The sequence below is a fragment of the Terrapene carolina genome, unplaced genomic scaffold, assembly GCF_002925995.2.
Source record: "Terrapene carolina triunguis isolate 2854851 unplaced genomic scaffold, T_m_triunguis-2.0 Scaffold53, whole genome shotgun sequence".
NCBI classification, from domain to species: Eukaryota; Metazoa; Chordata; order Testudines; family Emydidae; genus Terrapene; species Terrapene triunguis.
Genome location: NW_020664404.1, coordinates 20460496 through 20484394, shown reverse-complemented (window position 1 = coordinate 20484394; position 23899 = coordinate 20460496). Strand labels below are relative to the sequence as shown.

The following is a 23899-nucleotide window of genomic DNA, read 5'->3' as shown; positions in this document are numbered from 1 at the left end:
CCCCGGAGTGTCCTCTTTTTTGAAAGTTCAAATATGGTAACCCTAATTTAAGGGCACATATTGTGTCCCTTCCTCCTCCACCATGCACATGCTCGCCAATTGCTCCAATCTTGTAAATAGTCCACTTTGTTGCTATTTAGAAAGGAATCCTGCTACAAATGCAAGATTTCTTCAGAAAGTTCCAAGATGGCTGCAGTGTAGGGGGGACCAGTGGAGGGAGGGAAGGGTTAAGTATTTCCTTTTTTATGTAGGGAAAGTCAGGTGGTATCTGGAAAGCCAATCTTTGTGTAGTGACCCCACAGAAGTTACTGTCTCTTCTTGCTGGTGAAACAATTTCTCTATCAAATTCAAGCTGCTTATGCTTATCTTAAAGGTTCTGCACAAATGAACATGTGTAGCAGGGGTAGGCAACCTATGGCACGCGTGCCGAAGGCGGCACGCGAGCTGATTTTCAGTGGCACTCACGCTGCCCGGGTCCTGGCCACCGGTCCGGGGAGCTCTGCATTTTAATTTAATTTTAAATCATAGAATCATAGAATATCAGGGTTGGAAGGGACCTCAGGAGGTCATCTAGTCCAACCCCCTGCTCAAAGCAGGACCAATGAAGAAATGAAGCTTCTTAAACATTTTAAAAACCTTATTTACTTTACATACAACAATAGTTTAGTTATATATTATAGACTTATAGAAAGAGACCTTCTAAAAACGTTAAAATGTATTACTGGCACGCGAAACCTTAAATTAGAGTGAATAAATGAAGACTCGGCACACCACTTCTGAAAGGTTGCCGACCCCTGATGTGTAGTTTAGGCCAATATTTATGCTCTCATTTTTCTTCTGCTAATACCTTGTCTACAGTTCCCTTTACATCCTTCCTTCACTGTTGTCTTCATGCTTCCTTCTCTGTTGCTTCTTATGCCTGAATTCTTGCCTTTGCCTTTGATGTGCAAGGAAATGCCTTTCTTAAGTTAAATTCCACCTTAAAATGCGTTATTTCTGCCAAGTCTACCAATGTAAACTCACTCCACATTAGATGTACTATTACATATACAATAATTTTAAAATCTAAAATAACTTCCCTTTGATCATTCAGGGCAGTTTGTGTGTGGGTTTTTTGTCTGTCTTTTGTGTCTGTCTATAAATTATGCTCTGTGGGGCAAGAGAATGTGTCTTCTGCAATGCTGGGCACGCTTTTGGGAATTAATACATAGAGTAAAGTGTGCATGCCTCTTGTTGTGTAGCCTGAAATGCTTTTTAATAGATTAGAGACCAGGAGGACAATAATAACTATTAATGTGCCATCTAAGGTTGACAAGGTAGGTGAGGTACAGTAACTCCTCACTTAAAGTCGTCCTGGTTAATGTTGTTTCGTTGTTACGTTGCTGATCAATTAGGGAACATGCTTGTTTAAAGTTGTGTAATGCTCCCTTCTAATGTCGTTTAGCAGCCGCCTGCTTTGTCTACTGCTTGCAGGAAGAGCAGCCCGTTGCAGCTAGCTGGTGGGGGCTTGGAACTAGGGTGGACTAGCAGCTCCCTAAGTTCCCTGTGCAGTAGCTGCCTGCAGTTCAGCTGTCTCTCTCCCCCCACTGCCATGTGCTGCTCCTGCTCTCTGCCTTGGAGCTGCTCCCCGAGACTCCTGCTTGCTGTGCGGGGTGGGGGGGAGGAAAAGGGGGGGCTAATGTCAGGGTGTCCCCTCTCCCCTGCTCCTGCACCCTGCTTACCCCATCTTCCATAGAGCAGGGGGACAGACCAGGAGAGAGGGAGCTTGCAGCAGCTGCCTATCAGCAAGCTGATCTAATTAACAAGGCAGTGTACTTAAGGGAAATGTGCATATCTCCCTCCATTCCTGCTGCCTTGTGTAGAGAGAGTTAACCCTGGAGGGCTCAGCCAATTGCTAGTTCATCATTTAGCAGTAAGGAAAATATACCACCCTCTGACTCTTCCACTTCAACCAAACTTCACAATCATCATCACTGTGTACCAGTATTAAATTGTTTAAAACTTATAGTGTGTGTGTGTGTGTGTGTGTGTGTGTGTGTATCTATAAAATATAGTCTTTTGTCTGGTGAAAAAATTTTCCCTGGAACCTAACCCCCTCATGTACATTAATTCTTATGGGGAAATTGGATTCGCTTAACATCGTTTCGCTTAAAGTCGCATTTTTCAGGAACATAGCTACAACATTAAGTGGGGAGTTACTGTAATATCTTTTACTGGGCCAGCTTCTGTTGGTGAGAGACAAGCTTTCGAGCTTACACAGAGCAAAGATTGGTCAGATTTTATGCCTATCTCCCTTTCAATGTGAACGACAACTTTTTTTTAAGAAACTGGAAGATTGCAGAAGGGGGCTGAGAACATACAATGTAAATAAACAAAAACCACTGCTTAACACTAGTGATCTCTTAAACTACTGCCCAGTAACATCCGTTTTTTAAGCAAGCTAATCAAGACGCTATCCATCTACCAGTATCCTTGATCCTTCTCAATCAATCAGGCTTTAGGTCAAGTAATGATGCAGAGATGGCTGCCTCCTGCTGATAGCCAAGCCAAAGGCATCCATCTTAATCTTGATGGCCTTCTGATACCGTTGATCACCAAGTACTCCTGGCTTGCTTACAAGAAGCTTTGAGATGAACAGAACTACCCTGAAATGGCTTGGATCCTTTCACACCAAATCCATAATGTTGTCATAGTCAACTGATCCTGTACTTCTAAAACCCCCACCTGTGGAATCCCACAAGGCTCAGTCACTTTCCACTATATTATTCAACATCTGTCTGAAGCTTTTGGGAGAGCTGGTAGGTTAACATTAGACAATGTGCAGTACAACATCTCGTGTACCTTTGCTGTTAAGAGTACCATCAACTTCAATACCTGGGTGAAATCAGCACCTGAATGAAAGCATCTTGCTACAGTTGAACCCAGGTAAAACTGAGGTGATTTTGGTAGGAAGAAGGAAGAGCTTTGAAGAACTTGCCACCTCCTAACACTTCTCCATTATCAGATGCATTTTCCCTCCGTTCTGTCTATAACCCTGTCCTTTAATCTCAGTGCTGTTGGATAATCGTATACTTATGGGATCCAAAACACCCACAACTGGCCCTAAAGTTGCACCCCATCCTATCAGTACAAACCTGGTCATAGTGACCGCCACACTTGTGATCTGCAGGCTTGATTATTGCAGCTCATAACTAGGAGTGAAGCCATACGCTTTGAAAAAGCTCCACCTGATACAAACCACAGTAGCCCATCTGCTTAGCAACACAAATCACAATGAACATATCACCATGGAGCTCTGCTCTTTGCATTGGCTTCCCATTCAATAGAGAGTACAGTTCAAAGTGGATCTTAAGCAAAAACCTGTTGGCTTAATCAAGTTTTCTCTCCTACAGGAGAAGGAAATAGCTGTCTTGAAATAGTTGGCTGTTGCTCCGATAATATGGTGGATATTGGCAATATAAGCATCTAAATGCCTCTTGAAGCATTCACTAAGTACATAATGGATTCTTGCAGGTCGGAGGTTTTCAGTTTACTTTTTCTTCATTGAGACTGGAGAAACTACTACACACTATTTTCTTACTTATTCTATTAAATTTAGTATTAAAATTGGGACAGAATTATTACCCTTTTCTGTTTGATTTATGTGGTATTTTGGCTTCCAGTAAAGCATAACCATTTTTTCAATTTTTTTAGATGAAGCACAGGGTGATAAAGCAAAACAAAGTATCAGAACGAAGTGTACAGAATATCTGGACAGAGCAGAAAAACTGAAGGAGTATCTGAAAAAGAAAGAGAAAGCTCCAGCAAAGCCAGTGAAAGAGTCTGGTCCATCTGATGAAAAAGGGTATGTTTTTTGGAGCAAAATGCAATATTTTTCATGTTCCAAACTCAGCTGAAACGAAAGTTAAATATTTGAAAGAATATTTTTAAGTAAGTTTAATGCGTGTAAAATGTATCAGATGAGCAATATTGAAGTACAGTAACTAACCAAACAATATGGACAGCATGCATACTAATACTACAAGCTTTCCTATGTTTCTTTACCAATATGCCTTAGCCCTACCATGGAAGATCCACTTGCAGTAACTCTCATGTGAGTAAATTAACTCATGTCTAGCAGGTCATTAGCCTTTCTGCTGGATGACAACTGTGGTGGCCTATGACATGGACACCTACCTACTTAAAATCTAGATCTTCAGAGCACCAGTGATTAGATTTAAACCACTGATAACTTGAGCCAGTTTTGAACATGTGCTCGAGAGGTCGAAGCTCTATATCACGTTCCCAATCCATTGCACCATCTAGACATATTTCTATTCACCCAATTCTTGTTATTGGCAACAGTATTTGTTGGATATCTAGATAATTACATTTATACCTAATATTTTATTTCTTCATTGAAACTTAAAACTGCAGTAAAATTTAAGTGATTTGCTGGAAAAACTGTCCTCGTTTGTGGCTTGTAATCGATCTGTAGAGAGGGTTTACAGTTGTACTTGACTTAGATTGGTAACTAAATTCAGTTTGCACATTGCAGTATATCACATGTGAAAATCAATTAGTCACTTCTCCCATATCAGAATCCAGGGATCCTTATTATTTCTGCAGAAGTTGATGGCCTCAGGGGACCCTAATGCAGCAGACAGTGTAGTGCTCTGCTTCAGATGCCTAATGTTTTCAATATTTGCAGGGGAAAAAAAAGTCTCCTGAACTCTGATGGTGGTAAGGAGGAGGAACTAATCTTATTTTCAGTGTTATTTTTTAAGTCTTCTAAATGGACTGATACCATGTTCAGTTATTAAACTGTTTGCAAGAGAGACAAGGTGGGTGAGGTAATATCTTTTATTGGACCAACTTCTGTTGATGAGAGAGACAAGCCTTCCAGCCACACAGAGCTCTTCTTCAGGTTTGGGCATCACAGCTAAATGCAAGGTGGAACAGATTGTTTAGCATAAGTAGTTAGCACATGTTCTAAGGGACCATTTTAGGTAGAGTAGCCCATTAACATCTCACAGTCATAGGACAAAAAGAGGGATTAGTGGGTTACAGATTGTTGTAATTAGCCATAAATCCAGTGTCTCTGTTCTGTCCATGATTTTTGGTGTCTAGCAGTGTTATGAATTTAAGCTCCCAGGCTCGTCTTTTGAAAATGTGCAGGTTTCCTTTGAGAATGAGGACTGATAGGTTAGGCCTAGTGATTGCTTTGTTCGCTACAACTATACTGCATACAGTTTATTTGCCAAGCTTTCTAGTTTGCTTTTTCAGTGAGTGTAGCTTGTCCCTGACACTCTGAATACACACATGCCAGAACCCTTTCTAGCTATAGTACTGGTCAGCTGAGCAACAGTTGGTTTGGGATTTTTTTTATTTTGTAAAAGCTCAGAGCTGCACCATGTTCCACATGCTTATTAGGATGGCTGTAAGGTTGTGCATATGGCATGCCCTCTATGCTGCATTTTCACAAACCATGGATTTCCCTTACGTCTTCTCTTAATTCTTCCGCTAGAGCAGCATAAAGAGGAACATAGCACTAGCTGGATCTGACCAGTAACTCCAGTTGCTGCTCCAAACATATAGAGGATTGCTTAGATCTGCCTGCACTGAAAAAAGGACTATTGTACCTGTAATAAATCTAATTAAAAACAGTAAAAGTGGAATTTAGGCCATAAATATTTTCTAAAAATCATGGAAACATTAAAAACTCCATAGGAAAACTTATTAAAACATACTTCATTACAATTGTCAAAAATATTTTAAAGAAGAAATCACATTTTATATGAAGCTTAGAATGACACTTCTTGGCTTTATATTTTTGTCATGTGATTTTTAAAAATAAAATGACCTCATTCAACAGGGCTGTTGGGCCCTCAAAGAATCGACAGAATTCTGTTATAAAACGTAAAAAACACATTTCCCTGAATATCTCTACCAAAATGATGGAAGGTGTGAGGTAGACTATAGTTTCCATTTACAAAATTGTTTGTCTTGTTGTGTAAGACAGGTGGCTTTCTTTGTAGTTGAATATCTTATTACTTGTGTCTGAATTAGGACTGACAGTGATGGGGAAGGAGAGTCTGATGATCCTGAAAAAAAGAAACTGCAGAATCAACTTCAAGGTAGTTCTGAAACTTTTTTTTTAAAGAAATCATTGTATCAAGTGACTTGTTAACCAGCAGATCAAAATTGCCTTTTTTTTTGGTCTACAAAAGAGCTGTGGATTGACTTGCCACAGAGTATTTAAATACATAGAAATTCCTCTGTGCATTCACTATAAACTAATCTTTGGGATAGTCTGGATTTTATTAAATTGTGTATCATAATCCCTGCCTACGTCGATCCCCATTCTAACATGCGACGGAATTACTGCATGCACCCGGAGAGAACACTGATCCAAAGGGGAAAAGCTCCTTGAGGCCAAATGAATATTTGTAGTTTTATCATTAGTACCTAGAGACTCAGGTCATGGTAGACATTGCACAAGCACTTAGTATGAGACAGTCCCTGCCCCAACAAGCTTATAATCTAAATAGATAAAGGATAGCTGAAAGACTTAATTTACTGATCCTAGATCTTTCTGATCACTAATAGTTTTCCCCCAGCCACTTAGTCCATGCTCCCCACCACAAGGGGAGATGTTTTGATTTTTGTTTGGCCAGAATATATCCTCTACTTCTCTTTTCCTTCCTGTTCGAGTTTCCCTTGCTTCTCAAACTTTTATGTAAAGGACAGTGTTTTACCTATGTATTTCTTGGTGTTTGTTCAGCTAATAGTCCCGCTGTTGACACTCTTCTCTCCCTTTCTCTTGGCATGCTTTGTCCACTGCCCATCTGGGAGGGGAGGGGATAGTGATTTGGGGTTTCTCCTCTTATCTCAGCACATCATTCTTGATTGGCTGAGATGAGTCTTCTATGTTTTGAAATCGAGCTTGAGGTCAGTGATTCAATGTAACAGAAAACAATAGCTTTGTACACAGTGGAAAAATGATTTGGCTTTTCTGTGTAGCTGATTTAGAGAATTCCAGCTGAATTTTTTATTATTGAAGAAATTCATTGGCAGAGAAATTTTAATGTTAAAGAACCAGTGACCTTGACACTGATCTTCCCTAATCCACATATTTTGTCATGTTCTGATCATCACTTTCACTTTAGCATTCAGATTTCCTGTAATCAACGTGTCATCAGCTGACTGCATTCTTCAGGGTTTTTATTGTTGTGTAGTATAGCTGTTGGTCAGATTTAATAATGTAGTCTGCCCCAAAGGATCTTTGTGTATTGATTATAGGCTTTCCATTCATACGTACTACTAAATCTCTGTCTGTGTTTATATAACCACTGGTAGTCTGTTGTGATTCAAGGCACTTATAATAATCTGAAGTTGAACATTCAGTATGCTGTTTGATATTTCTTTGGCCCAGGATGGTATGAAGAGCACCCAGGGCATTTTGAATATGGAAAAAAAAATACATGTGGGTAATGATTGTTTCAGAGTTTAAGATTATATTTTTCCATGCTGACGTGAGTAGTGATTCTCTTTGAAGGGTTTAATCCATTTTGGTCATTCAAGACTGTAATGCACTGTGTGGTACTATCATTGTGACCAAATCAGAGAAATTTGTTTCTAAATGGCTTAGTGAATCTTGTAAAACTATGATCCATGACTACTTATTAATCTTTTCATATACCCCAGGCCTATTTTACCTTTTAGCAGCGCAACTCTTTTAAATGTGCTGAGTAGGTTTAATATAATCTCATCCATTGCGGTGCTAGACCCCTCTGATCTTCCCCCCCCCCAACAATGTTTAAAACACTTTAAGCACTCAGTTCACAATGGAATAGTCTAGCACAGACTTCATTTTAATTCCTGGCAGTTGGCCTCTTGGTCCATTTACGCAGTTTTTGTTTCTTCTTCTCCTGTATAGTTGTTATGCTGTGGAAGAATTTATACTCTGAGGCAGGTGAAAACTAAGAGATTCTGAGGGTCACAAACATGTAAGAAGGACCCATAGAGTTTCAAGGCAGGTCAAGTCTGTGAAATTCCTGAGCTTGGTTAGAAAAACTAGAAGAAGCTCTTCTGAGCAGTCGTTTGTTCTGTGAGAACTCTAGATTTGTCTGCTCTTAAGTTGTGATCTGGAGGTGGGAGTACTGCCACCAGGGATTCTTGCAAGAGCTTCCAAATTGTGCCCTTGTGGAGCACGTAGACATGAAGAGCTTGAACTGCCCCTCTTTCCTGTGGAAATGCTTGAACTCTGAGAGGCCTGGCACTGCTGTATGGTGTTTTGAGAGACCATTTTTTTCCCTTTTGAAATAGCTTTATTTGCTTGCACCGCTTTTTCTTATAGTAGGATATCTTATTTTCCTGCAAATGGGAAGCTCTGATTCCTAGCTTTATTTCATGTAAGGTTTTCAGCAGCAGTGGACAATTGTTTACCTTGGGAGTTTTCTGCAGCTGTCTTTTTACTGTTCTCTTGTGGCTGTTTGTCCTTGACTGTTTTTGCACAATCTACTTCACAGAAAGTCTGGATATTCTTCCAGATCAAATTGATCCCCAAAAGTGTCTGCTACAGCAACTGCTCTGAATAGCTTTGTCTTTCATTGATGAGAATTTCATATGCTTGATACTTCCAAATCTCTAACACCTTTTGTGGAAAAGGTGTATCCCTCTGCCATCTCTCACAAGGTGGAATCCTCTATATCCTTTTTGTTCCATAAAGCTACCCTTTCAGCTGCAGTGTTTATTTTTCCTGTTTAAACCTGCAGATTGGAAAACTGAAGTGGCTGTTTGAGACTCTTTACGACAGCTATCAGGTCCTTCATACTTCCATTACTCGGTCTTCTTGGTAAAAATTCTTTTTAGAAGGATCTCAGGAACTTTTTGAAATATATTCCCCAGGAGTTCTCCTTAGGCAAAATATTTTGCCTATCTTGTGACCCTGCTCTGGATAAGTTGAGCCTCTTTGCCAGAGATGTCAGTTATTAATGAAAAAAATAGGAAAACTAATATAACTTCCAAATCCAGTGTTGTTAGAATACTCTTCAATGATGCACAATTATTTGGAGCTGCCCTACATAAAGATGTTTATGAATCTATGAAGTCTTTCTCTTTCGTGGTTTTTCTGTTTGCTTTTTGAGCTTAAACGTCAAATCCTCTCACCTAAAAGATTTTTCAGCTGTATAGTTTCAAGAGCTACTTTACCCAATTTACAACCAAGTATTATGCTCTTTTAATACCTTTTACATACAGATCCAATCCCATTTATAATCTCATTATGGAACAGAGGTTTTATTTATATTTTAAAATTTTGAGAGAAAATGACTGCAGGATGCTTGAGATTGCTGCCTGGGGTTTATTAGTATTTTATACCCTTGCCCACTGATGATGGAGTTTCAGTTCCAGCCCACATGAATGTAATTATTTCAAGAAACTGGATATCTCAAACAGACACTTCTGTGTTGACTCACCTGTTATTTTGTGGGAGTCAACACAAGTCTTGTGTTTTGAGGATTCTTTTCAATTGTTTTGTTGCTCCAAAAATCTGTGGACTTGAGACCTATTTCAGATTTTATGGTTTTCACCAAACTAACAAAAGAACCCAGTTAGTTCACACTGTTGTCTAGGACATTTCTCTAAACTCTTATCTCGACTCTTGGGTATCCTTCAAATTGCTAATCTTCATGTTCTCCGACCAGTGTTGCCACAGGCATTTCCTGTTAGCTTTGCTCTCTTATCTATGTTAGTTAATTTTGACCTTTGGGATTTCCCTAATCCTGTGGATATTTACTAGGATACAAGATGTAATAGCAATATGATTTAGCAAATCTGGGCATTGTCATCAATATACAGACTGGCTGGTAGCAGTGAATTTCTGTCTCTAGGTCACCTAAGTGGAAAGCCCCACTTAGAGGCCTTTGGGACTCACTGTTTCCTGCTCAATCCAGTCCATTTAATCCTTCGAGAGAGGGAGAAAAAATCTTCTTTTTTTATAGTCTAGGCAAGGCCCCAATATGCTCTTACATACGTAGACCTCAAAGTGCTTTACAAAGGAGGCTTTATTCGCATCTTACAGATGAGAACGCTGAGGCCCAGAGAGGTGAAGTGACTTGCCCACAGTCACCCAGTAGACCAATGGCACAGCCAGGAATAAAACCCATGTCTGAGTCATCCCAGTTAAGTGCTCTGTCCCCTGGGCCACACTGCTTTACATAAGGGCTAGCCATTTTATTTTAAATAGAAGCTTAAATTCTGCGGAAACTACCTGGGCTGATTTAGAGGACTATGGCAGGCAATGCCTATTTACACACAACCAAATGATGTTAAAGAGCAGTGTTCTGTCCCTAGGAAACTGGCACTCGCTGGCCAAATCCTGGTCTAACTCTAGTTAGCCACAACAGAACTTGAACCCTGCTTAAGTATTGTGGTTAAACATTGCTGAAATCTGTACATGCTGCAGTCTGTTCATGGAAGCCATGCTGGAATTGACGAGCAGCAGTTCATATGTGAACAGGGTCCAGGATTTTAATTCTTGTTTATGACAGCAGAGGCTCTTTGGAAAGGAATGTACCTTCCTAGTTTATCTGATCTCTTATTTTATAGGTGCCATTGTTATGGAGCGACCAAATATAAAGTGGAGTGATGTTGCTGGTCTTGAAGGAGCCAAAGAAGCACTTAAAGAGGCAGTGATATTGCCCATTAAATTTCCTCATCTATTTACAGGTGAAATAAATTAAATATACATTCTTGGTCCTAATGGTTGCAGTTTGGGGGAGAGGTGTGGCTGGCGAGGTGTGAGAAGTGTTTTACACTGTCATCATGGTGATCTATGTCTAGCTGTCCTCTAAGAGCTTCTGTTCCATAGTCCGGTGGGTTGTGTATGCTGAGATGGTGGGAGCAGTTGGGGGAATTGTATTGGGAGAAAGGAGAGGTTGGTTCAAGAACAACTCATCTCACAGGATAACTTTAAATACAGTGATATTATAAGCCTGCATTTCTATTACACATTTGTTAACGTTGGAAAACTGATGATTGGTATCGTTTATTAATAAAGCGACAAGTTATATATGAATCTAAATGATGTAAATACAACAGATACTAACTTCTTTCAACTGCAAAAGTGAATAAATATATAAAGAATTTCACAAGCTTGGATGCGGGTTCATTTTTCTACCAATTTCTATACCAAACTGATCCTTGTATCAAAATTCTTCAGGCAAGTCCTTTTCTTTTTATTTTATTTTATATCTCTCTCTCTCTTAGGAAAGAGAACACCTTGGAGAGGAATTCTTCTGTTTGGGCCACCAGGAACAGGAAAATCTTACTTGGCAAAAGCTGTGGCAACAGAAGCCAACAACTCTACATTCTTCTCAATATCCTCTTCTGACCTTGTCTCAAAATGGTTAGGAGAGAGTGAAAAGTAAGTAGCTCAGTTGATTTTTTTTTTTAATACTAAATGGTTTTATTTGGTTCTGAAACACTGCAATCTACTGTCAGCCAAGGTTCAAGAATGTAATCACTACTATTTTCTTTTTTCAAATAATTGCACAACTTCATGATGCTTTCAAAAGTAGGTAAAATTTGAGGTAGTTTGTATACTAGAGCTGGCCCGAAACTCATAATTTTAGGTTTTTGAAAAATTTCAGTGTTTTGAAATTTCCCATGAATGGGGAATTAAAAAAAAATGTTGCTTTGGAAATGTCAAAACGTAGTGTTTTTGTAATGAAATATTTTTTCCCAGAGATCACTGGCAGCTCCCGAGTGAACAGACATCATTCTTGTCCAGTTCGCTCTGGAGCTGTTGGGGATTACGGGATTGGCAGCTCCTGGGCAGCCTGACTTCACAGCCTGGGGAGCCAGATGCCCCGAGAGTCTTCCAGGCTCTTGGCTCAGCGGCAGGGAACCTGGTAGCCCTGAGAGCACTGGCTCGAGCCATGGCTCTCAGAGCTTCCAGGCTCCATGCTACAGGGCTGAGCCCTAATTAGAGCCAGGGGTCCCCAGGCGGGGGGGCAGTCCACATGATGGGGCTGCAGACTCAAACCCAGCAGTCTGCCAGTCAGGTTCCTGCCAGTCATTTGATGAAAGTTTTGTAAAAACCCAAACTTTTCCTGAAACATCTCAGGTTCACAAACCAGCACTTTTCTTGGAAAATTTCTGGCAGGCTGTATTATATATGTCTCATTAAAATAAACCGAAAAAGGACAGGAAACTTAGTTTCTTCCCCACATCAACCTTGACTCTCTTCTACAGCTGTGCATGAAAAGAGGGTCTTCACTATATGTGGTCCTTGGTGTGGATCCTTTATTATCAGGATCATTTTTCTCCCTCCTGTCTTGTAACAAAACTTGGGCGATTTATTAAAAGTGACCTTCAAAGGAGAAAAATGGTAAATATTGGCCAACTATTTTTGCTTCTTAAAGGTGTACACCCCCCAGCCCAGAGCCCTGACCCTGTCCCGCACCTCAACCCCCTACCCCAAACCCTGAGCCCCCTCCTGCACGCCAAACCCTTCATCCCCAGCCCCACACTGGAGCTGGACCTGCTGCTGGCCGCTTCGGGGGGTGCACTTTAAATATTCCTGTAATTCATATCCGTTGAGTCAGGGTTACTGGTGGCGATGGAAAAGCAGGAAAGATATAAAAACCCCAGGTTGACTTTTATTTGGCAATTAGAAAACACCATTTTTTCACTTGTAAACGGAACAAATTTGAGAGACAGACCTGGTATTTGACACCATTTTTAGTCACTTTTCAGAGCTTTACCTGAGGCCTGGTCCACACTAACCCCCCACTTCGAACTAAGGTACGCAAATTCAGCTACGTTAATAACGTAGCTGAATTCGAAGTACCTTAGTTCGAACTTACCGCGGGTCCAGACGCTGCAGGCAGGCTCCCCCGTCGATGCCGCGTACTCCTCTCGCCGAGCTGGAGTACCGGCGTCGACGGCAAGCACTTCCGGGATCAATCCCGGATCGATTTATCGTGTCTAGACAAGACGCGATAAATCGATCCCAGAAGATCGATCGCTTACATCCGGACCAGGAAGTAAGTATAGACGTACCCTAAGACTTCTCTGTTTTAAATTATTGGCATCAACTTTTATATTAATCAGATTTTTTCCTGAACAAATAAATATGAAAATGTGTAATATCTCAGGCATATCAACCCTTCTGGCTACTTCCTTCACCTAAAGAGAATTAATGTGCTACCAGACACAGAAGTCATTATTCAGTTTTACTCTTTCAAAGTCTCTTGAGTTGGTTAGATTACATTTAATATGTAACAGAACAATAAATTTGTTTCTTCATGTGTTCTGCCCAGCTTGTAAAGGACCAAAAGCAAACATAAACAGATCTTTCACTAGCTAGAACATGTCTGAAGCACTATACTTTATAGTCCTCATTTCCCTCCAGCATTGCCAGATGACTTTGATTAGAGTGAAGCATCATTTACAGAGCTAAAGAACTTTGCCTCTTGAGGATCCTCAACTGCTTACTTAAAATCATGATTATGAACCTTGATTCCTTATCCTGTGGTAAGCTTGATATGATGCAGTACAATAATATCAACTTGCTGTCTTCTCATGGAAGATAACTTAATTTTTTTCCTAGATTAGTGAAAAACTTATTCCAGCTTGCCAGAGAAAACAAACCTTCTATTATCTTCATTGATGAGATAGATTCTCTGTGTGGATCAAGAAGTGAGAATGAAAGTGAGGCTGCCAGACGAATTAAAACAGAATTCCTAGTTCAGATGCAAGGTAAGATTAATGGCTTTAAGGAACAGTGAATTAAAGCAATTAATATCAATTTTGGCTTGTTTGATACACAGTTTGGATAAGATTACTGAAGATAATTTGTATTTTTTTCAAGATGTTTTAAAATGCTTTTATAAAAGTGTTTACATTATTAAATATTACCTGTTCTGGTGTAGGGGTTGGTGTAGACAATGAAGGAATCTTGGTTTTGGGAGCTACAAACATACCCTGGGTTCTGGATTCTGCTATCAGGAGAAGGTAACTTATAACAAAACATGTATTGTCCTATAAAATATGCAACTTCACACCATACAGCACAGAGTGTTAGTTTTTTTTTCAATTCACTAGTGATTAGGTGGTGGCTTAATCTGTGAATGTTCGGAATCCTGCTTTAACTACCTTGTATGGGAGACCTGAATATCTGTACACTGGAAAACTCTCCAATTCCTTTACAGTAGATCCTGAATGTGTGGTCACCTTAAATAATACCAGTCAGGCCAGTGTTTGGTTACATGCAATATATGCTGGTGCCATGTAGGTCTCTGCCCCTTTATCTCCCTCTTCTCACATACACAGAGTTCTGATTTACCTCAGTTGAAAACACCTACTTAGTCTAGTCCTGAGGTTTTCTTGAGCAAAGAATGGCAATTAGGCTGAAGTGGATTCAATAGAGAAACTAATTTTCTGGTCTCTGTAAGTATGGTAAAGAGCTGGTGCATGGACTTCTTGCACCACCTACCCCCTAGCTCAGTGGTTTTCAAACTGCAAGTCACAACCCAGTATTGGGTCACAGAATGTAAGGCACTGGGTCATGGTGGCTCTGGTCAGCACTGCCAACTGGGCCGTTAAAAGTCCCTTTGGCGGTGCTGCCTGGCTAAGGCAGGCTAGTCTCTACCTGTTCTGACACTGCGCTGCACCCCGGAAGCAGCCAGCAGCAGGTCCAGCTCCTAGGTGTGGGGGGGAGGGGGAGATGACGGGCCATGGGGCTCTGTGCACTGCCCCCGCCCTGAGCACCGGCTCTGCACTCCCATTGGCCGGTTCCTGGCCAATGGGAGCGGGGGGGAGGAGGCAGTACCTGCGGGCGAGAGCCACGCGGAGCCACTTGCACGCCTCCACCTAGGAGCCAGACCTGCTGTTGGCCGCTTTGAGGGGTGCAGTGCAGTCCACGATGCCAGGACAGGGAGGAAGCCTGCCTTAGCATCCCCAGTGCGCCGCTAACCAGGAGCCACCTGAGGTAACCTCGTGCCCCAATCCCCTGCCCCAGCCCTGAGCCCTCCCCCCCAAACCTGGAGCCCCCTCCTGCACTCCAAACCCCTCATCTCCAACCCCACACTAGAGCCTGCACCCCCAGCCCAGAGCCCTGCCCCCTCCTGCAACCCAAACCCCTCATCCCCACACCAGAGCTTGCACCCTGCCCGGAGCCCCCTCCTGCACCCCAAAACCCTCATCCCTGGGCCCACCCCGCACGCTTCACCCCTGCCCGGAGCCCCCTCCTGCACCCCAAAACCCTCACCCCTGGGCCCACCCCGCACCCTTCACCCCCGTACTCCAACTCTCTATCCCAGCCTTGAGCCCCTCCCACACCCCAAACCCCTCATCCCCAGCTCCGTTGGGTCATGGGCATCAACAATTTTCTTCAGCTGGGTCGCCAGAAAGAAAGTTTGAAAACCACTGCACTAGCTAATATTTTGTGGCAACTTTTCCAGCATTGAAAAATGAGAATACCTTGTGCTTTGCATGCATGCATTTTGGGGAAATAATCCCAGCAGTCTAAGAACAATAGTCACTGTGCTTGTCAGGGAGAACTGCAGTTCTAAAAGCCTCCTAGTAATACCATATCAGGAAGAAGGCTTGATTGAGGTACTAAAATTTGTAGCAGAGTCTCACTGAACATGCCCTGAAGTTACATTTCAGTTGATTAACTTTATTTAAAATAGCTTTGTAAAGTTAAGAGACATTATTAATAGAGGGGAGTCAAGTTGTTCAGCCATACTTTGGTTAATTCAGCAAAAAAGCTGTTTTAACACTCCATACCTCAAAAATATTGAAGGGATTTTTGTCCCTTGAGCTCCTTCTAGAAACAAAATCTGTCATCTGTGACTAAGGATTTGTCTACATGGAGATTTAGTGTGCAACAAACCAGGGTGTAAATCTACAGCTTACTAACTGGCAGTGTGGACCCTACTACCATGCATTATGGGCACATCTGCTGTACAGGCAAGGGGTGTGATTCCCCTGCTTGTGTACACATGGTCTCACCAAGCTGGTGCGAGTCTAAACAGCAGGATAGCCATGGTAGCATGGGTAGCAGCAGCAGAGGCACAGCTTAGCTGTGCTGAGGACTCACCCTACAGTTTCAGGTAAAATACATACGCTGCATGGCTAAGCTGTGCCTCCACTGCCGCTACCCGTGCTACCATGGCTACGCTGCTGTTTATAGTCAGGCTAGCTTGATGAGAGCTAGTGCAAATATGCGTACATGAGCAGGGGAATCACATCTGTGCCGTGTAGCTGGAGCCTAAAAGTTACATAATATGCTTTGATGTACTGCTGTTTCAGACATAAAGCACACTATGGAACTTCTACTACATGGTAGCAGGGTCCATGTGACCAGTTAGTGTGTGGCAAGCTAGTGCACTATAGATTGACACCCCTACTCGCCATGCACTAAGTCTCCATGTAGACATGCCGCAAGCATGGGATAATTTCAAACCCAAGGGAAGATTTCTCATTCATGAAAATGAAGAAATGGGGTTATAATATTCTGAATGTAATTTTAATTAGTGTTTGCTACTATGGATATTACAGTATTTTTTTTAGCAGACTTATAAAATAAACAGTGCTAATGTTCCACACTCTCACTTCACACGCACATACATTCTTAAAGCTATAATGCTCAGATTGCTTCCTTATTCTTTCTAGTTCTGTTAGACTATTTGTTGATTTGCATGAACTGCTTTCCATCAAGTACCTGCAAGAGTCAGTGTTTGTGGCTTTTTTTAAATTAAGGTTTGAGAAGCGTATTCATATTCCTTTGCCTGAGGACCACGGTAGGACTGCTATGTTTAAGCTTCACCTTGGGAGTACCCCAAACAGCCTGACAGAATCAGACTATCGAGAGCTTGGAAAGAGAACTGATGGCTATTCTGGTGCTGACATAAGCATCATTGTCCGCGATGCACTGATGCAGCCTGTTAGGAAAGTGCAATCAGCCACTCACTTTAAGAAAGTAAGTATGTAAAAAAAAATAAGTTGCAGAATTTCCAACTCTTAGTTTCTAGAGTTCAAATCTCCTTTTATTTTGAGATTTCTGGCAATTGAGCTTTTAACTTGTGGTTGGTTAATGTTACTTGTATGTGAATTTTCATATGCTTTTAATCTACGAAAAGAATGTACATGCTAGGACAAAGAGCTTTTCTCTTAGCTCTGTTTCAGAGAACTGGTCTGAGCATGGCACAGGGATCCAGGAGTCTGTAACTTGTATTCCTGGCTCTGACAAATTTCCTCTGACTGCTGCTTAAAGGGACACCATCAACTTTGAAATCATCCACTTAAAACCACGTTAAAAGTAGCTAACTTCAGGTGTTAACGTCTTCCCTGAGCTCCATGAGAATTGGCAAAGGCTTTTATATTTGCACTTTCCTATTGTATTTCTCTTTCCTGTTGCTATAAGAAAAACCTATACAGATGGCAATTGTTTATACATGAGCGCTGAAAAATCTGCAAAGGAAATAAACAGGAAAAAATAAAGGCTTTTCTCCATCTTTAAACTCTAACAATCTTAGGGGTTAGTTGGGACAATAATGGATAAAAATATTTTGAGTGACTTTTTTTTAAGTTGATGGCGTCACCTGAGCTCTCTGAGCAGGGACTGTATCTCACTATTTGGACACACCTAACATCTTGTGGATTACTGTTTTAGCACTTAACACGCAGCGGTACAATGAAAGAACTTTTAAAACTGCAATGGGATTCCATGTGTATTGTCTTGCAAGGATTTCTATATCAAATACACCAGAGGTGAGTGGGAGGGTCCAGTGGCCGATGATGGGGGGTGAGTGTGCAAGGTTGGTGGCGGAACAAAGCTGCAGCGTGCAAGGCCGGCTGCTCCCCCTGCTGGTCTGTCAGTGCAGCCCCCGCTGCATGCCAGCTCTCTGCCAGCAGGGTCCCACCCCTCCCAATCCTGTTTCTGTCCGGCACTGGCTGTGCACTGCGGTGGCTGGTGAGTGCAGGCAGGCAATGGCCGGTTGTGTCACCTCTGATGACCACCCATTGGCCCTTTACGTGCTCCCCCTCTTGCTGTCCTCTCCCTGCTTTGCCTCTTCACCCCCTGTCCCAACCCCGTTGCTCCTCCCTATCCCCCCCCCCGGCAGGGCGGATCCCGCTCCCAGTGCTGTGCGGAATCCCCCTCGTCGGAGTGCTTAGCTTATCAACAGCCTGGCCGGCAGGCTCCTTCCTTCCCCCACTGCCTCTGGCTGGGCTGGCACCCCGGGAAAGCCCAAGACCTTCCGGCCCAGGGCGCTGGCCAGGAGGAGCCAAGCTCTGCATGTGCCAAAGCCCTGCACAGCGCTGGCACAGGGAAGCCTCTCTGCTCCTCAACTAACTCTGGAGTGGTGGAGGGAAGTGATTTTTCAGCCTGTTCACGCCCCGATCCTATAGGCTCCACAGCATCTCTTCTCTTCCCCCCCCCCCCCAGCAGGGGCTTAGCACCCTCTTTACCTGCCCTGGGTCCTGCCCCCAGGGAGCACGGGGCTGCTTTGTCTTCTAGGCATCCTCCCCTGCTGAGCCACCTCTCTGACTGGGTTCACTGAAGCGCCAGCAGTCAGGTTAAACAATGCATCCTTAGGGCTTAACCCCTTCCTGCCCGCACTGTAGCTGGTGGACAGGAGGCGGCTAGGTTATGTTGGTGGCCCACAGCAGCCTGGAAGTGTTAGCTGCCTTTTGACACTGTGCAGGCAGGAAGGGACAAGCTGCTTCCAGCCACAGGGGAGGGGGATAGAAGAGATGAGCTCTGCAAGGACACGGGCCAGGTCATCCCTTCCCCCCCCCTCCTTCTCCCCTGCAGCTGGAAGCAGCTCCTGTCCCTTCCCTCCTACACAGAGCAAAAAGGCTGCTGCTGGCCACATTCTGGGGTGAATCCTGGCAGAAATCTGGTGAGGGGGCATGTGACCTTGCATGTCCCCTCCACATGTTGCCTCAGAAAGACACGGCACCAGGTACCGGGAGAGGCAGGTCCGTCCCAGGGGCCCAGCTAGGCATGGAGGATGGAGAGCGCCGGGCAGGGAGGGTTGGTTCGGACACACTCACACTCTGTACAGGAATGTGTGTGTCACCTCTCCCTGTGGGGGGGGGGGGGGGGTGTTTGTCACCTCTCCCCATGTGAACCCTAAAGCCTTAAAGATATGAAGCTAAATAGAAAGAATCCAAGTACACAGGATTTCTTTTTAACAGGGGCTCTGTTAACTTGATGTTAATTTGAATGTTTGTACTGCATAGTTCTGATTGATTGACGTTGGACTTGCTTGAATATGAGAAATTTTACCAGGTGTCCCATATTCAGCATAGGGAAATATGGTCACCCTAGAGGGTAGTGTCTTTTGTTCAAACTAGAAAAACTTTTACACCTCTACCCCGATATAACGCGGTCCTCGGGAGACAAAAAAATCTGTGTTATAGGTGTTATATCAAACTTGCTTTGGCCCCCACCCCCCGTTCCTTGTTCCCTGACTGCCCCCTCCAGAGACCCCCGTCCCTAATCACCCCTAGGACCCCACCCCCTACCCAACCTCCCCGTCCCCTGACTGCTCCGACCCCTATCCACACCCCCACTCCCTGACAGGCACTCACTGGCAGCAGCAGGAAACGGAGCAGCCTGGCCCCAGCCTGCTCCACTCCGCCAGCTCCCAGCCATGGCGCTCCGCTTCCCGCCACCGGTGACTGCGGGGAGGTTGGGGAAAGGACACCACCCGTACTCATCTGCGGCGGGAAGCAGAGCGCTGCGGCTGGGAGCTGGCAGAGTGGAGTGGGCTGGGGCAGGGCTGCTCTGCTTCCGCTGCTGCTGGTGAGTGCGGGGGGGGATCCCTTCCCCCAAGCCTCCTCCCCCGAGCGACACGGCTGGGGCCGGGGCGAGGGAAGCAGAGCGGGCTGTTCCCGGTCCCCCGCTAATCCCCCGGGCCACTCTGGGACTGCGGGGCCCCCAAAAGTGCCCTCCCACAGCTCCTGCCCCCCAGACCCTGGGGGGGGAAGCCCCTGACCACCCCCGAGGCCCTCTGCCCCTTATCCAACCCCTCGGCCCCGGACTGGCCCGGCACCCTTAACACGCTGCTCAGAACAGCGTGTCAGAGCTTTACCATGTTGTATGCGAACCCGCCTTATATCGGGTCGCGTTATATTGGGGTAGAGGTGTATTAGATGGAAATTAATTCACACATGGTGAATTTTCTTAGTAGAGCCTAAATTAAACTGAACTCCTACAATTATTTTTGGTTGACGCTAGGGTTCTCCTCCTATATCACCTTCAAAGTAACAGATTCAGCCCCACAACACCTATGGCAAGGAGAGAGAGATTCCTGTTTTTACAAATGAAGAAATTGAAGCACTGCTATTAAGGCTGTATGTACACTACAAAAATTGTATTGAAGACACAGTTGTCCCTCACCTAATTAGAACACAGTTAAAATGTGTAAGATGCACTGGCCTCAGACATGATTTTAGACTGATTTATGTGACCCATTGCAACATACTAGGTCCAGGCCACACTAAACATTTTAATTGTGCTGTAACTAGGTAACACAGTGGATTGTAAACAGACCCAAAATTATTTTCCCAAGGTCACAAAGGAAGTGTAAGGCAGAGATGGGAATAGAACCCTGGTCTCCACTCCCATTCCTTCTCTAATAAAGACCACACTTCATCCCTGACCTCTTATTTGTTCATGCCTAACAGTGACCATTATAGTAGCCTTAAACCCTGAAAAGAACCACATTTAGTTCTTTCAGGAATGGTAGCAGCTAAGTGGTCAGTAGTACCAAAGGCTGCTAACAGATCTGACAATGAGCAGGAAAACCTATTTAGATTCCATCACCATGAATAGACTGCTAACCTAAGGGATCAACCGCTTTTTTTCACGTGATACAGCCTGACTGCTGTACTCCAGTTTTAACTGGAAATGCCTTATCCTGATGGTGGATAAACATTGATATTTTTAAAATAAATTACATAAGTGCATTTACCTTTTTAAAACAAAACTATTTTAAATGTGAAATTATGATGACCTATGTTAAGAACTAAACTGTCACTCTTATTTATTTATTTTATTTTAAATTAAGATTCCAGCAGGTACTGCTTAAAGTAAAACTGATGAAAGTTACTGGTTAAGCACCTGGAATCAGAATGTTAGTTTCAAATGCAAAACAAGTTTTAATAATTGTTTTTTCTCATGTATCAAGCACATTTAAGGTAGTTTTATTTAACTATTAAAATTAAATACGGAGTTCATTTTTAATTGAAATCCAACTTCTAAATATAGCTTGACACAAAATAAAAATTAATCTAATAAATGAGAAATGCATGTCACCATTTTCTAACCTAATAAAAAAGTACAAAGTTAAGAATCTGAATAAAATGTAAGTAAAGCTATATAGTTCCTTCAGTAACCATATATAGTATATCCTGGTTAGCAAAAAAAGAAAATGTTGTGTAAATACTCTATTTAGTTGTTTCAGAGTAGCAGCCGTGTTAGTCTGTATCCGCAAAAAGAACAGGAGTACTTGTGGCATCTTAGAGACTAACAAATTTATTAGAGCATAAGCTTTCGTGGGCTTCAACCCACTTCTTCGGATGCATATTGAGTATATATGTTTCACTCAATATGCATCCGAAGAAGTGGGTTGTAGCCCACGAAAGCTTATGCTCTAATAAATTTGTTAGTCTCTAAGGTGCCACAAGTACTCCTGTTCTTCTATTTAGTTGTAAATCAACTTGTTTTAATGGTCACTAGCCAATGAGAATCAACTTCTCCTTAGGAAAATAAAAAGTACAAATGTAAAACAAGACTTCTAACATTATTTAAATCAAGGTTTCCTGCTTGCTGATTTAAATTATAATTAAAATTGGTGATTTAAATCAGTGATTTAAATTACCGATCTACTCTGCTTTATCCCGGTGTTCTCCATAGCCTTCCCTAAAAAGAGTAGAAATGAGGGAATAACTAGTGATATTGTCAGTGTCAGGAAAGGTTTCTTAAGCAGGGACTTATCCACCATTTATTTTAAGACTGACTGGTATATTGCCTTCCTGAAGGGAAATATTAATAATCTGTCAGCAAGCCTAATGTCTTTCTGCTGGATTTTTACTACTGCTCCTTGTTTGATTGTAACCTCTGGTTTAAAAAAAAAAAAAAAACCTGTGGGATCCTAATTCACAAAATGCCTTGATCTAGAGAGAAATCCAGTAGATCAGCTATCAATTACACTGGCATCTCGAGGAAGCTGCACAAGGGAATACTGAGGATAATTTATTCCAAATCTTGAACAGGTTGAGTCAGTATGAGATTTTAAAAAAAAATCTACAGCCTTGAAGGGAATTAGGTAATAACTGTCCAGAGTATACTATTTACTATTCACAGTTCTTATACTGGTAAAGGAAGCTTAGTTGATGGCTTGGTAGTTTCAGCTTAAATCCCTAGATTTAGAAATTTGATGTCAAGCAGCAATAAAAGCAATCCCACAGTTGTGTTTCTTAGAAAACAAGTCTCTTATCTGGTGCAGCATAAAATCTCCATATTATACTTTATGTAAAGTCACCTTCCGTCTGAGAATCTCCCAAGGGTTTTTGTCTGGTGGGGATGTCTGAAATTATCTGCCGAACACTTTAAAATATACCTTAACTTGTGTTTAAATAACTTCTCGGATAAACTTTCAATCCAATCATAACATAGAAAAAGGCACTAAAACTTGACCCTCTTTAGCATTTTTATCTTGTTAGCATCAAGCTACAAAGAATAAGATTTCTTGAGGTGGTCACAGAGATCTACAACTTTGTTCTAACTTGGGTACCAGAGAGCCATCGAATAATACAGTACTGTTGCAGTTTATAGAGCAGCACAATGGCAGATGGTCAGGACCTGTAGTCTTGTTTCTATTCAAATGTTTTACCTGTGTTCTGGAGTGCTGCTTCAGGAAAAGCTTAGCCTATCTGCTCTGTTGTGCCTTCTGGGATACAGTTACCTTAATCATGGGTGTCAAAAGCTTACCCTTATTAATTATTCGTATTATATTAGCTCAGTGTGGCCCTGATTCTGATCAAGGCTTATAGGTTCTAAGTGCTGTACCAATGCAGAGTAAACCATTCCTTGCTCTGAAAATTGTACAGTCTATTTAGACTTATAGGCAGACAAATATTTTGTTTGGTAAATATGTCAAAAGTATAAGACTCATTAGTTACATTCCCCCCAAATCCCTGTACTTTAAAAGCAGTTTGCATGTATTCTGAATTACTGAGGATGTATAATATAACAAATAACAATGTAAAATAGCATTGTCAGCACTAGTTACACTACTTAAAAACCTAGTAAGTTAACTTTGGTCATATATATTTTGGATATATGACTGTGGAAATAATGTATAAACTAGGGCTGTCAAGCGATTTAAAAAGTTAATCGTGATCAATCACACTGTTAAACAATAATAGAATACCATTTATTTAAATATTTTTGGATGTTTTCTACATTTTCAAATATATTGGTTTCAATTATAACACAATACAAAGTGTACAGTACTCACTTTATTTTTTATTACAAATATTTGCACTGTAAAAAGCAAAAGAAATAGTATTTTTCAATTCACCTAATACAAGTACTGTAGTGCAAACTCTTTATCATGAAAGTTGAACTTACAAATGTCGAATTATGTACAAAAAAAAAACTGCATTAAAAAATAAAACAATGTAAAACTTTAGAGCCTACAAGTCCACTCAGTCCTATTTCTTGTTCAGCCAATCACTCAAACAAGTTTGTTTACATTTGCAGGAGATAATGCTACCCGCTTCTTGTTCACAATGTCACCTGGAAGTGAGACCAGCTGGTCTCATGGCACTGTTGTAGCTAGCGTTGCAAAATATTTACATGCCAGATACTCTGAAGATTCATATGTCCCTT

The 23899-nt window shown here is 42.2% G+C and overlaps 1 protein-coding gene across 1 annotated transcript in view; it reads left to right on the top strand.

The window, feature by feature from the left end:
• The window catches only part of VPS4B (vacuolar protein sorting 4 homolog B), a 49494-nt gene that overhangs the window by 7657 nt on the left and 17938 nt on the right, over positions 1–23899 (top strand). The window contains exons 3-9 of the mRNA XM_024203953.2: positions 3694–3844; positions 6049–6116; positions 10591–10710; positions 11251–11407; positions 13598–13746; positions 13920–14001; positions 16753–16972. Coding sequence (XP_024059721.1) covers positions 3694–3844; positions 6049–6116; positions 10591–10710; positions 11251–11407; positions 13598–13746; positions 13920–14001; positions 16753–16972 — 947 coding nt within the window. The remainder of the gene's footprint in view (positions 1–3693; positions 3845–6048; positions 6117–10590; positions 10711–11250; positions 11408–13597; positions 13747–13919; positions 14002–16752; positions 16973–23899) is intronic.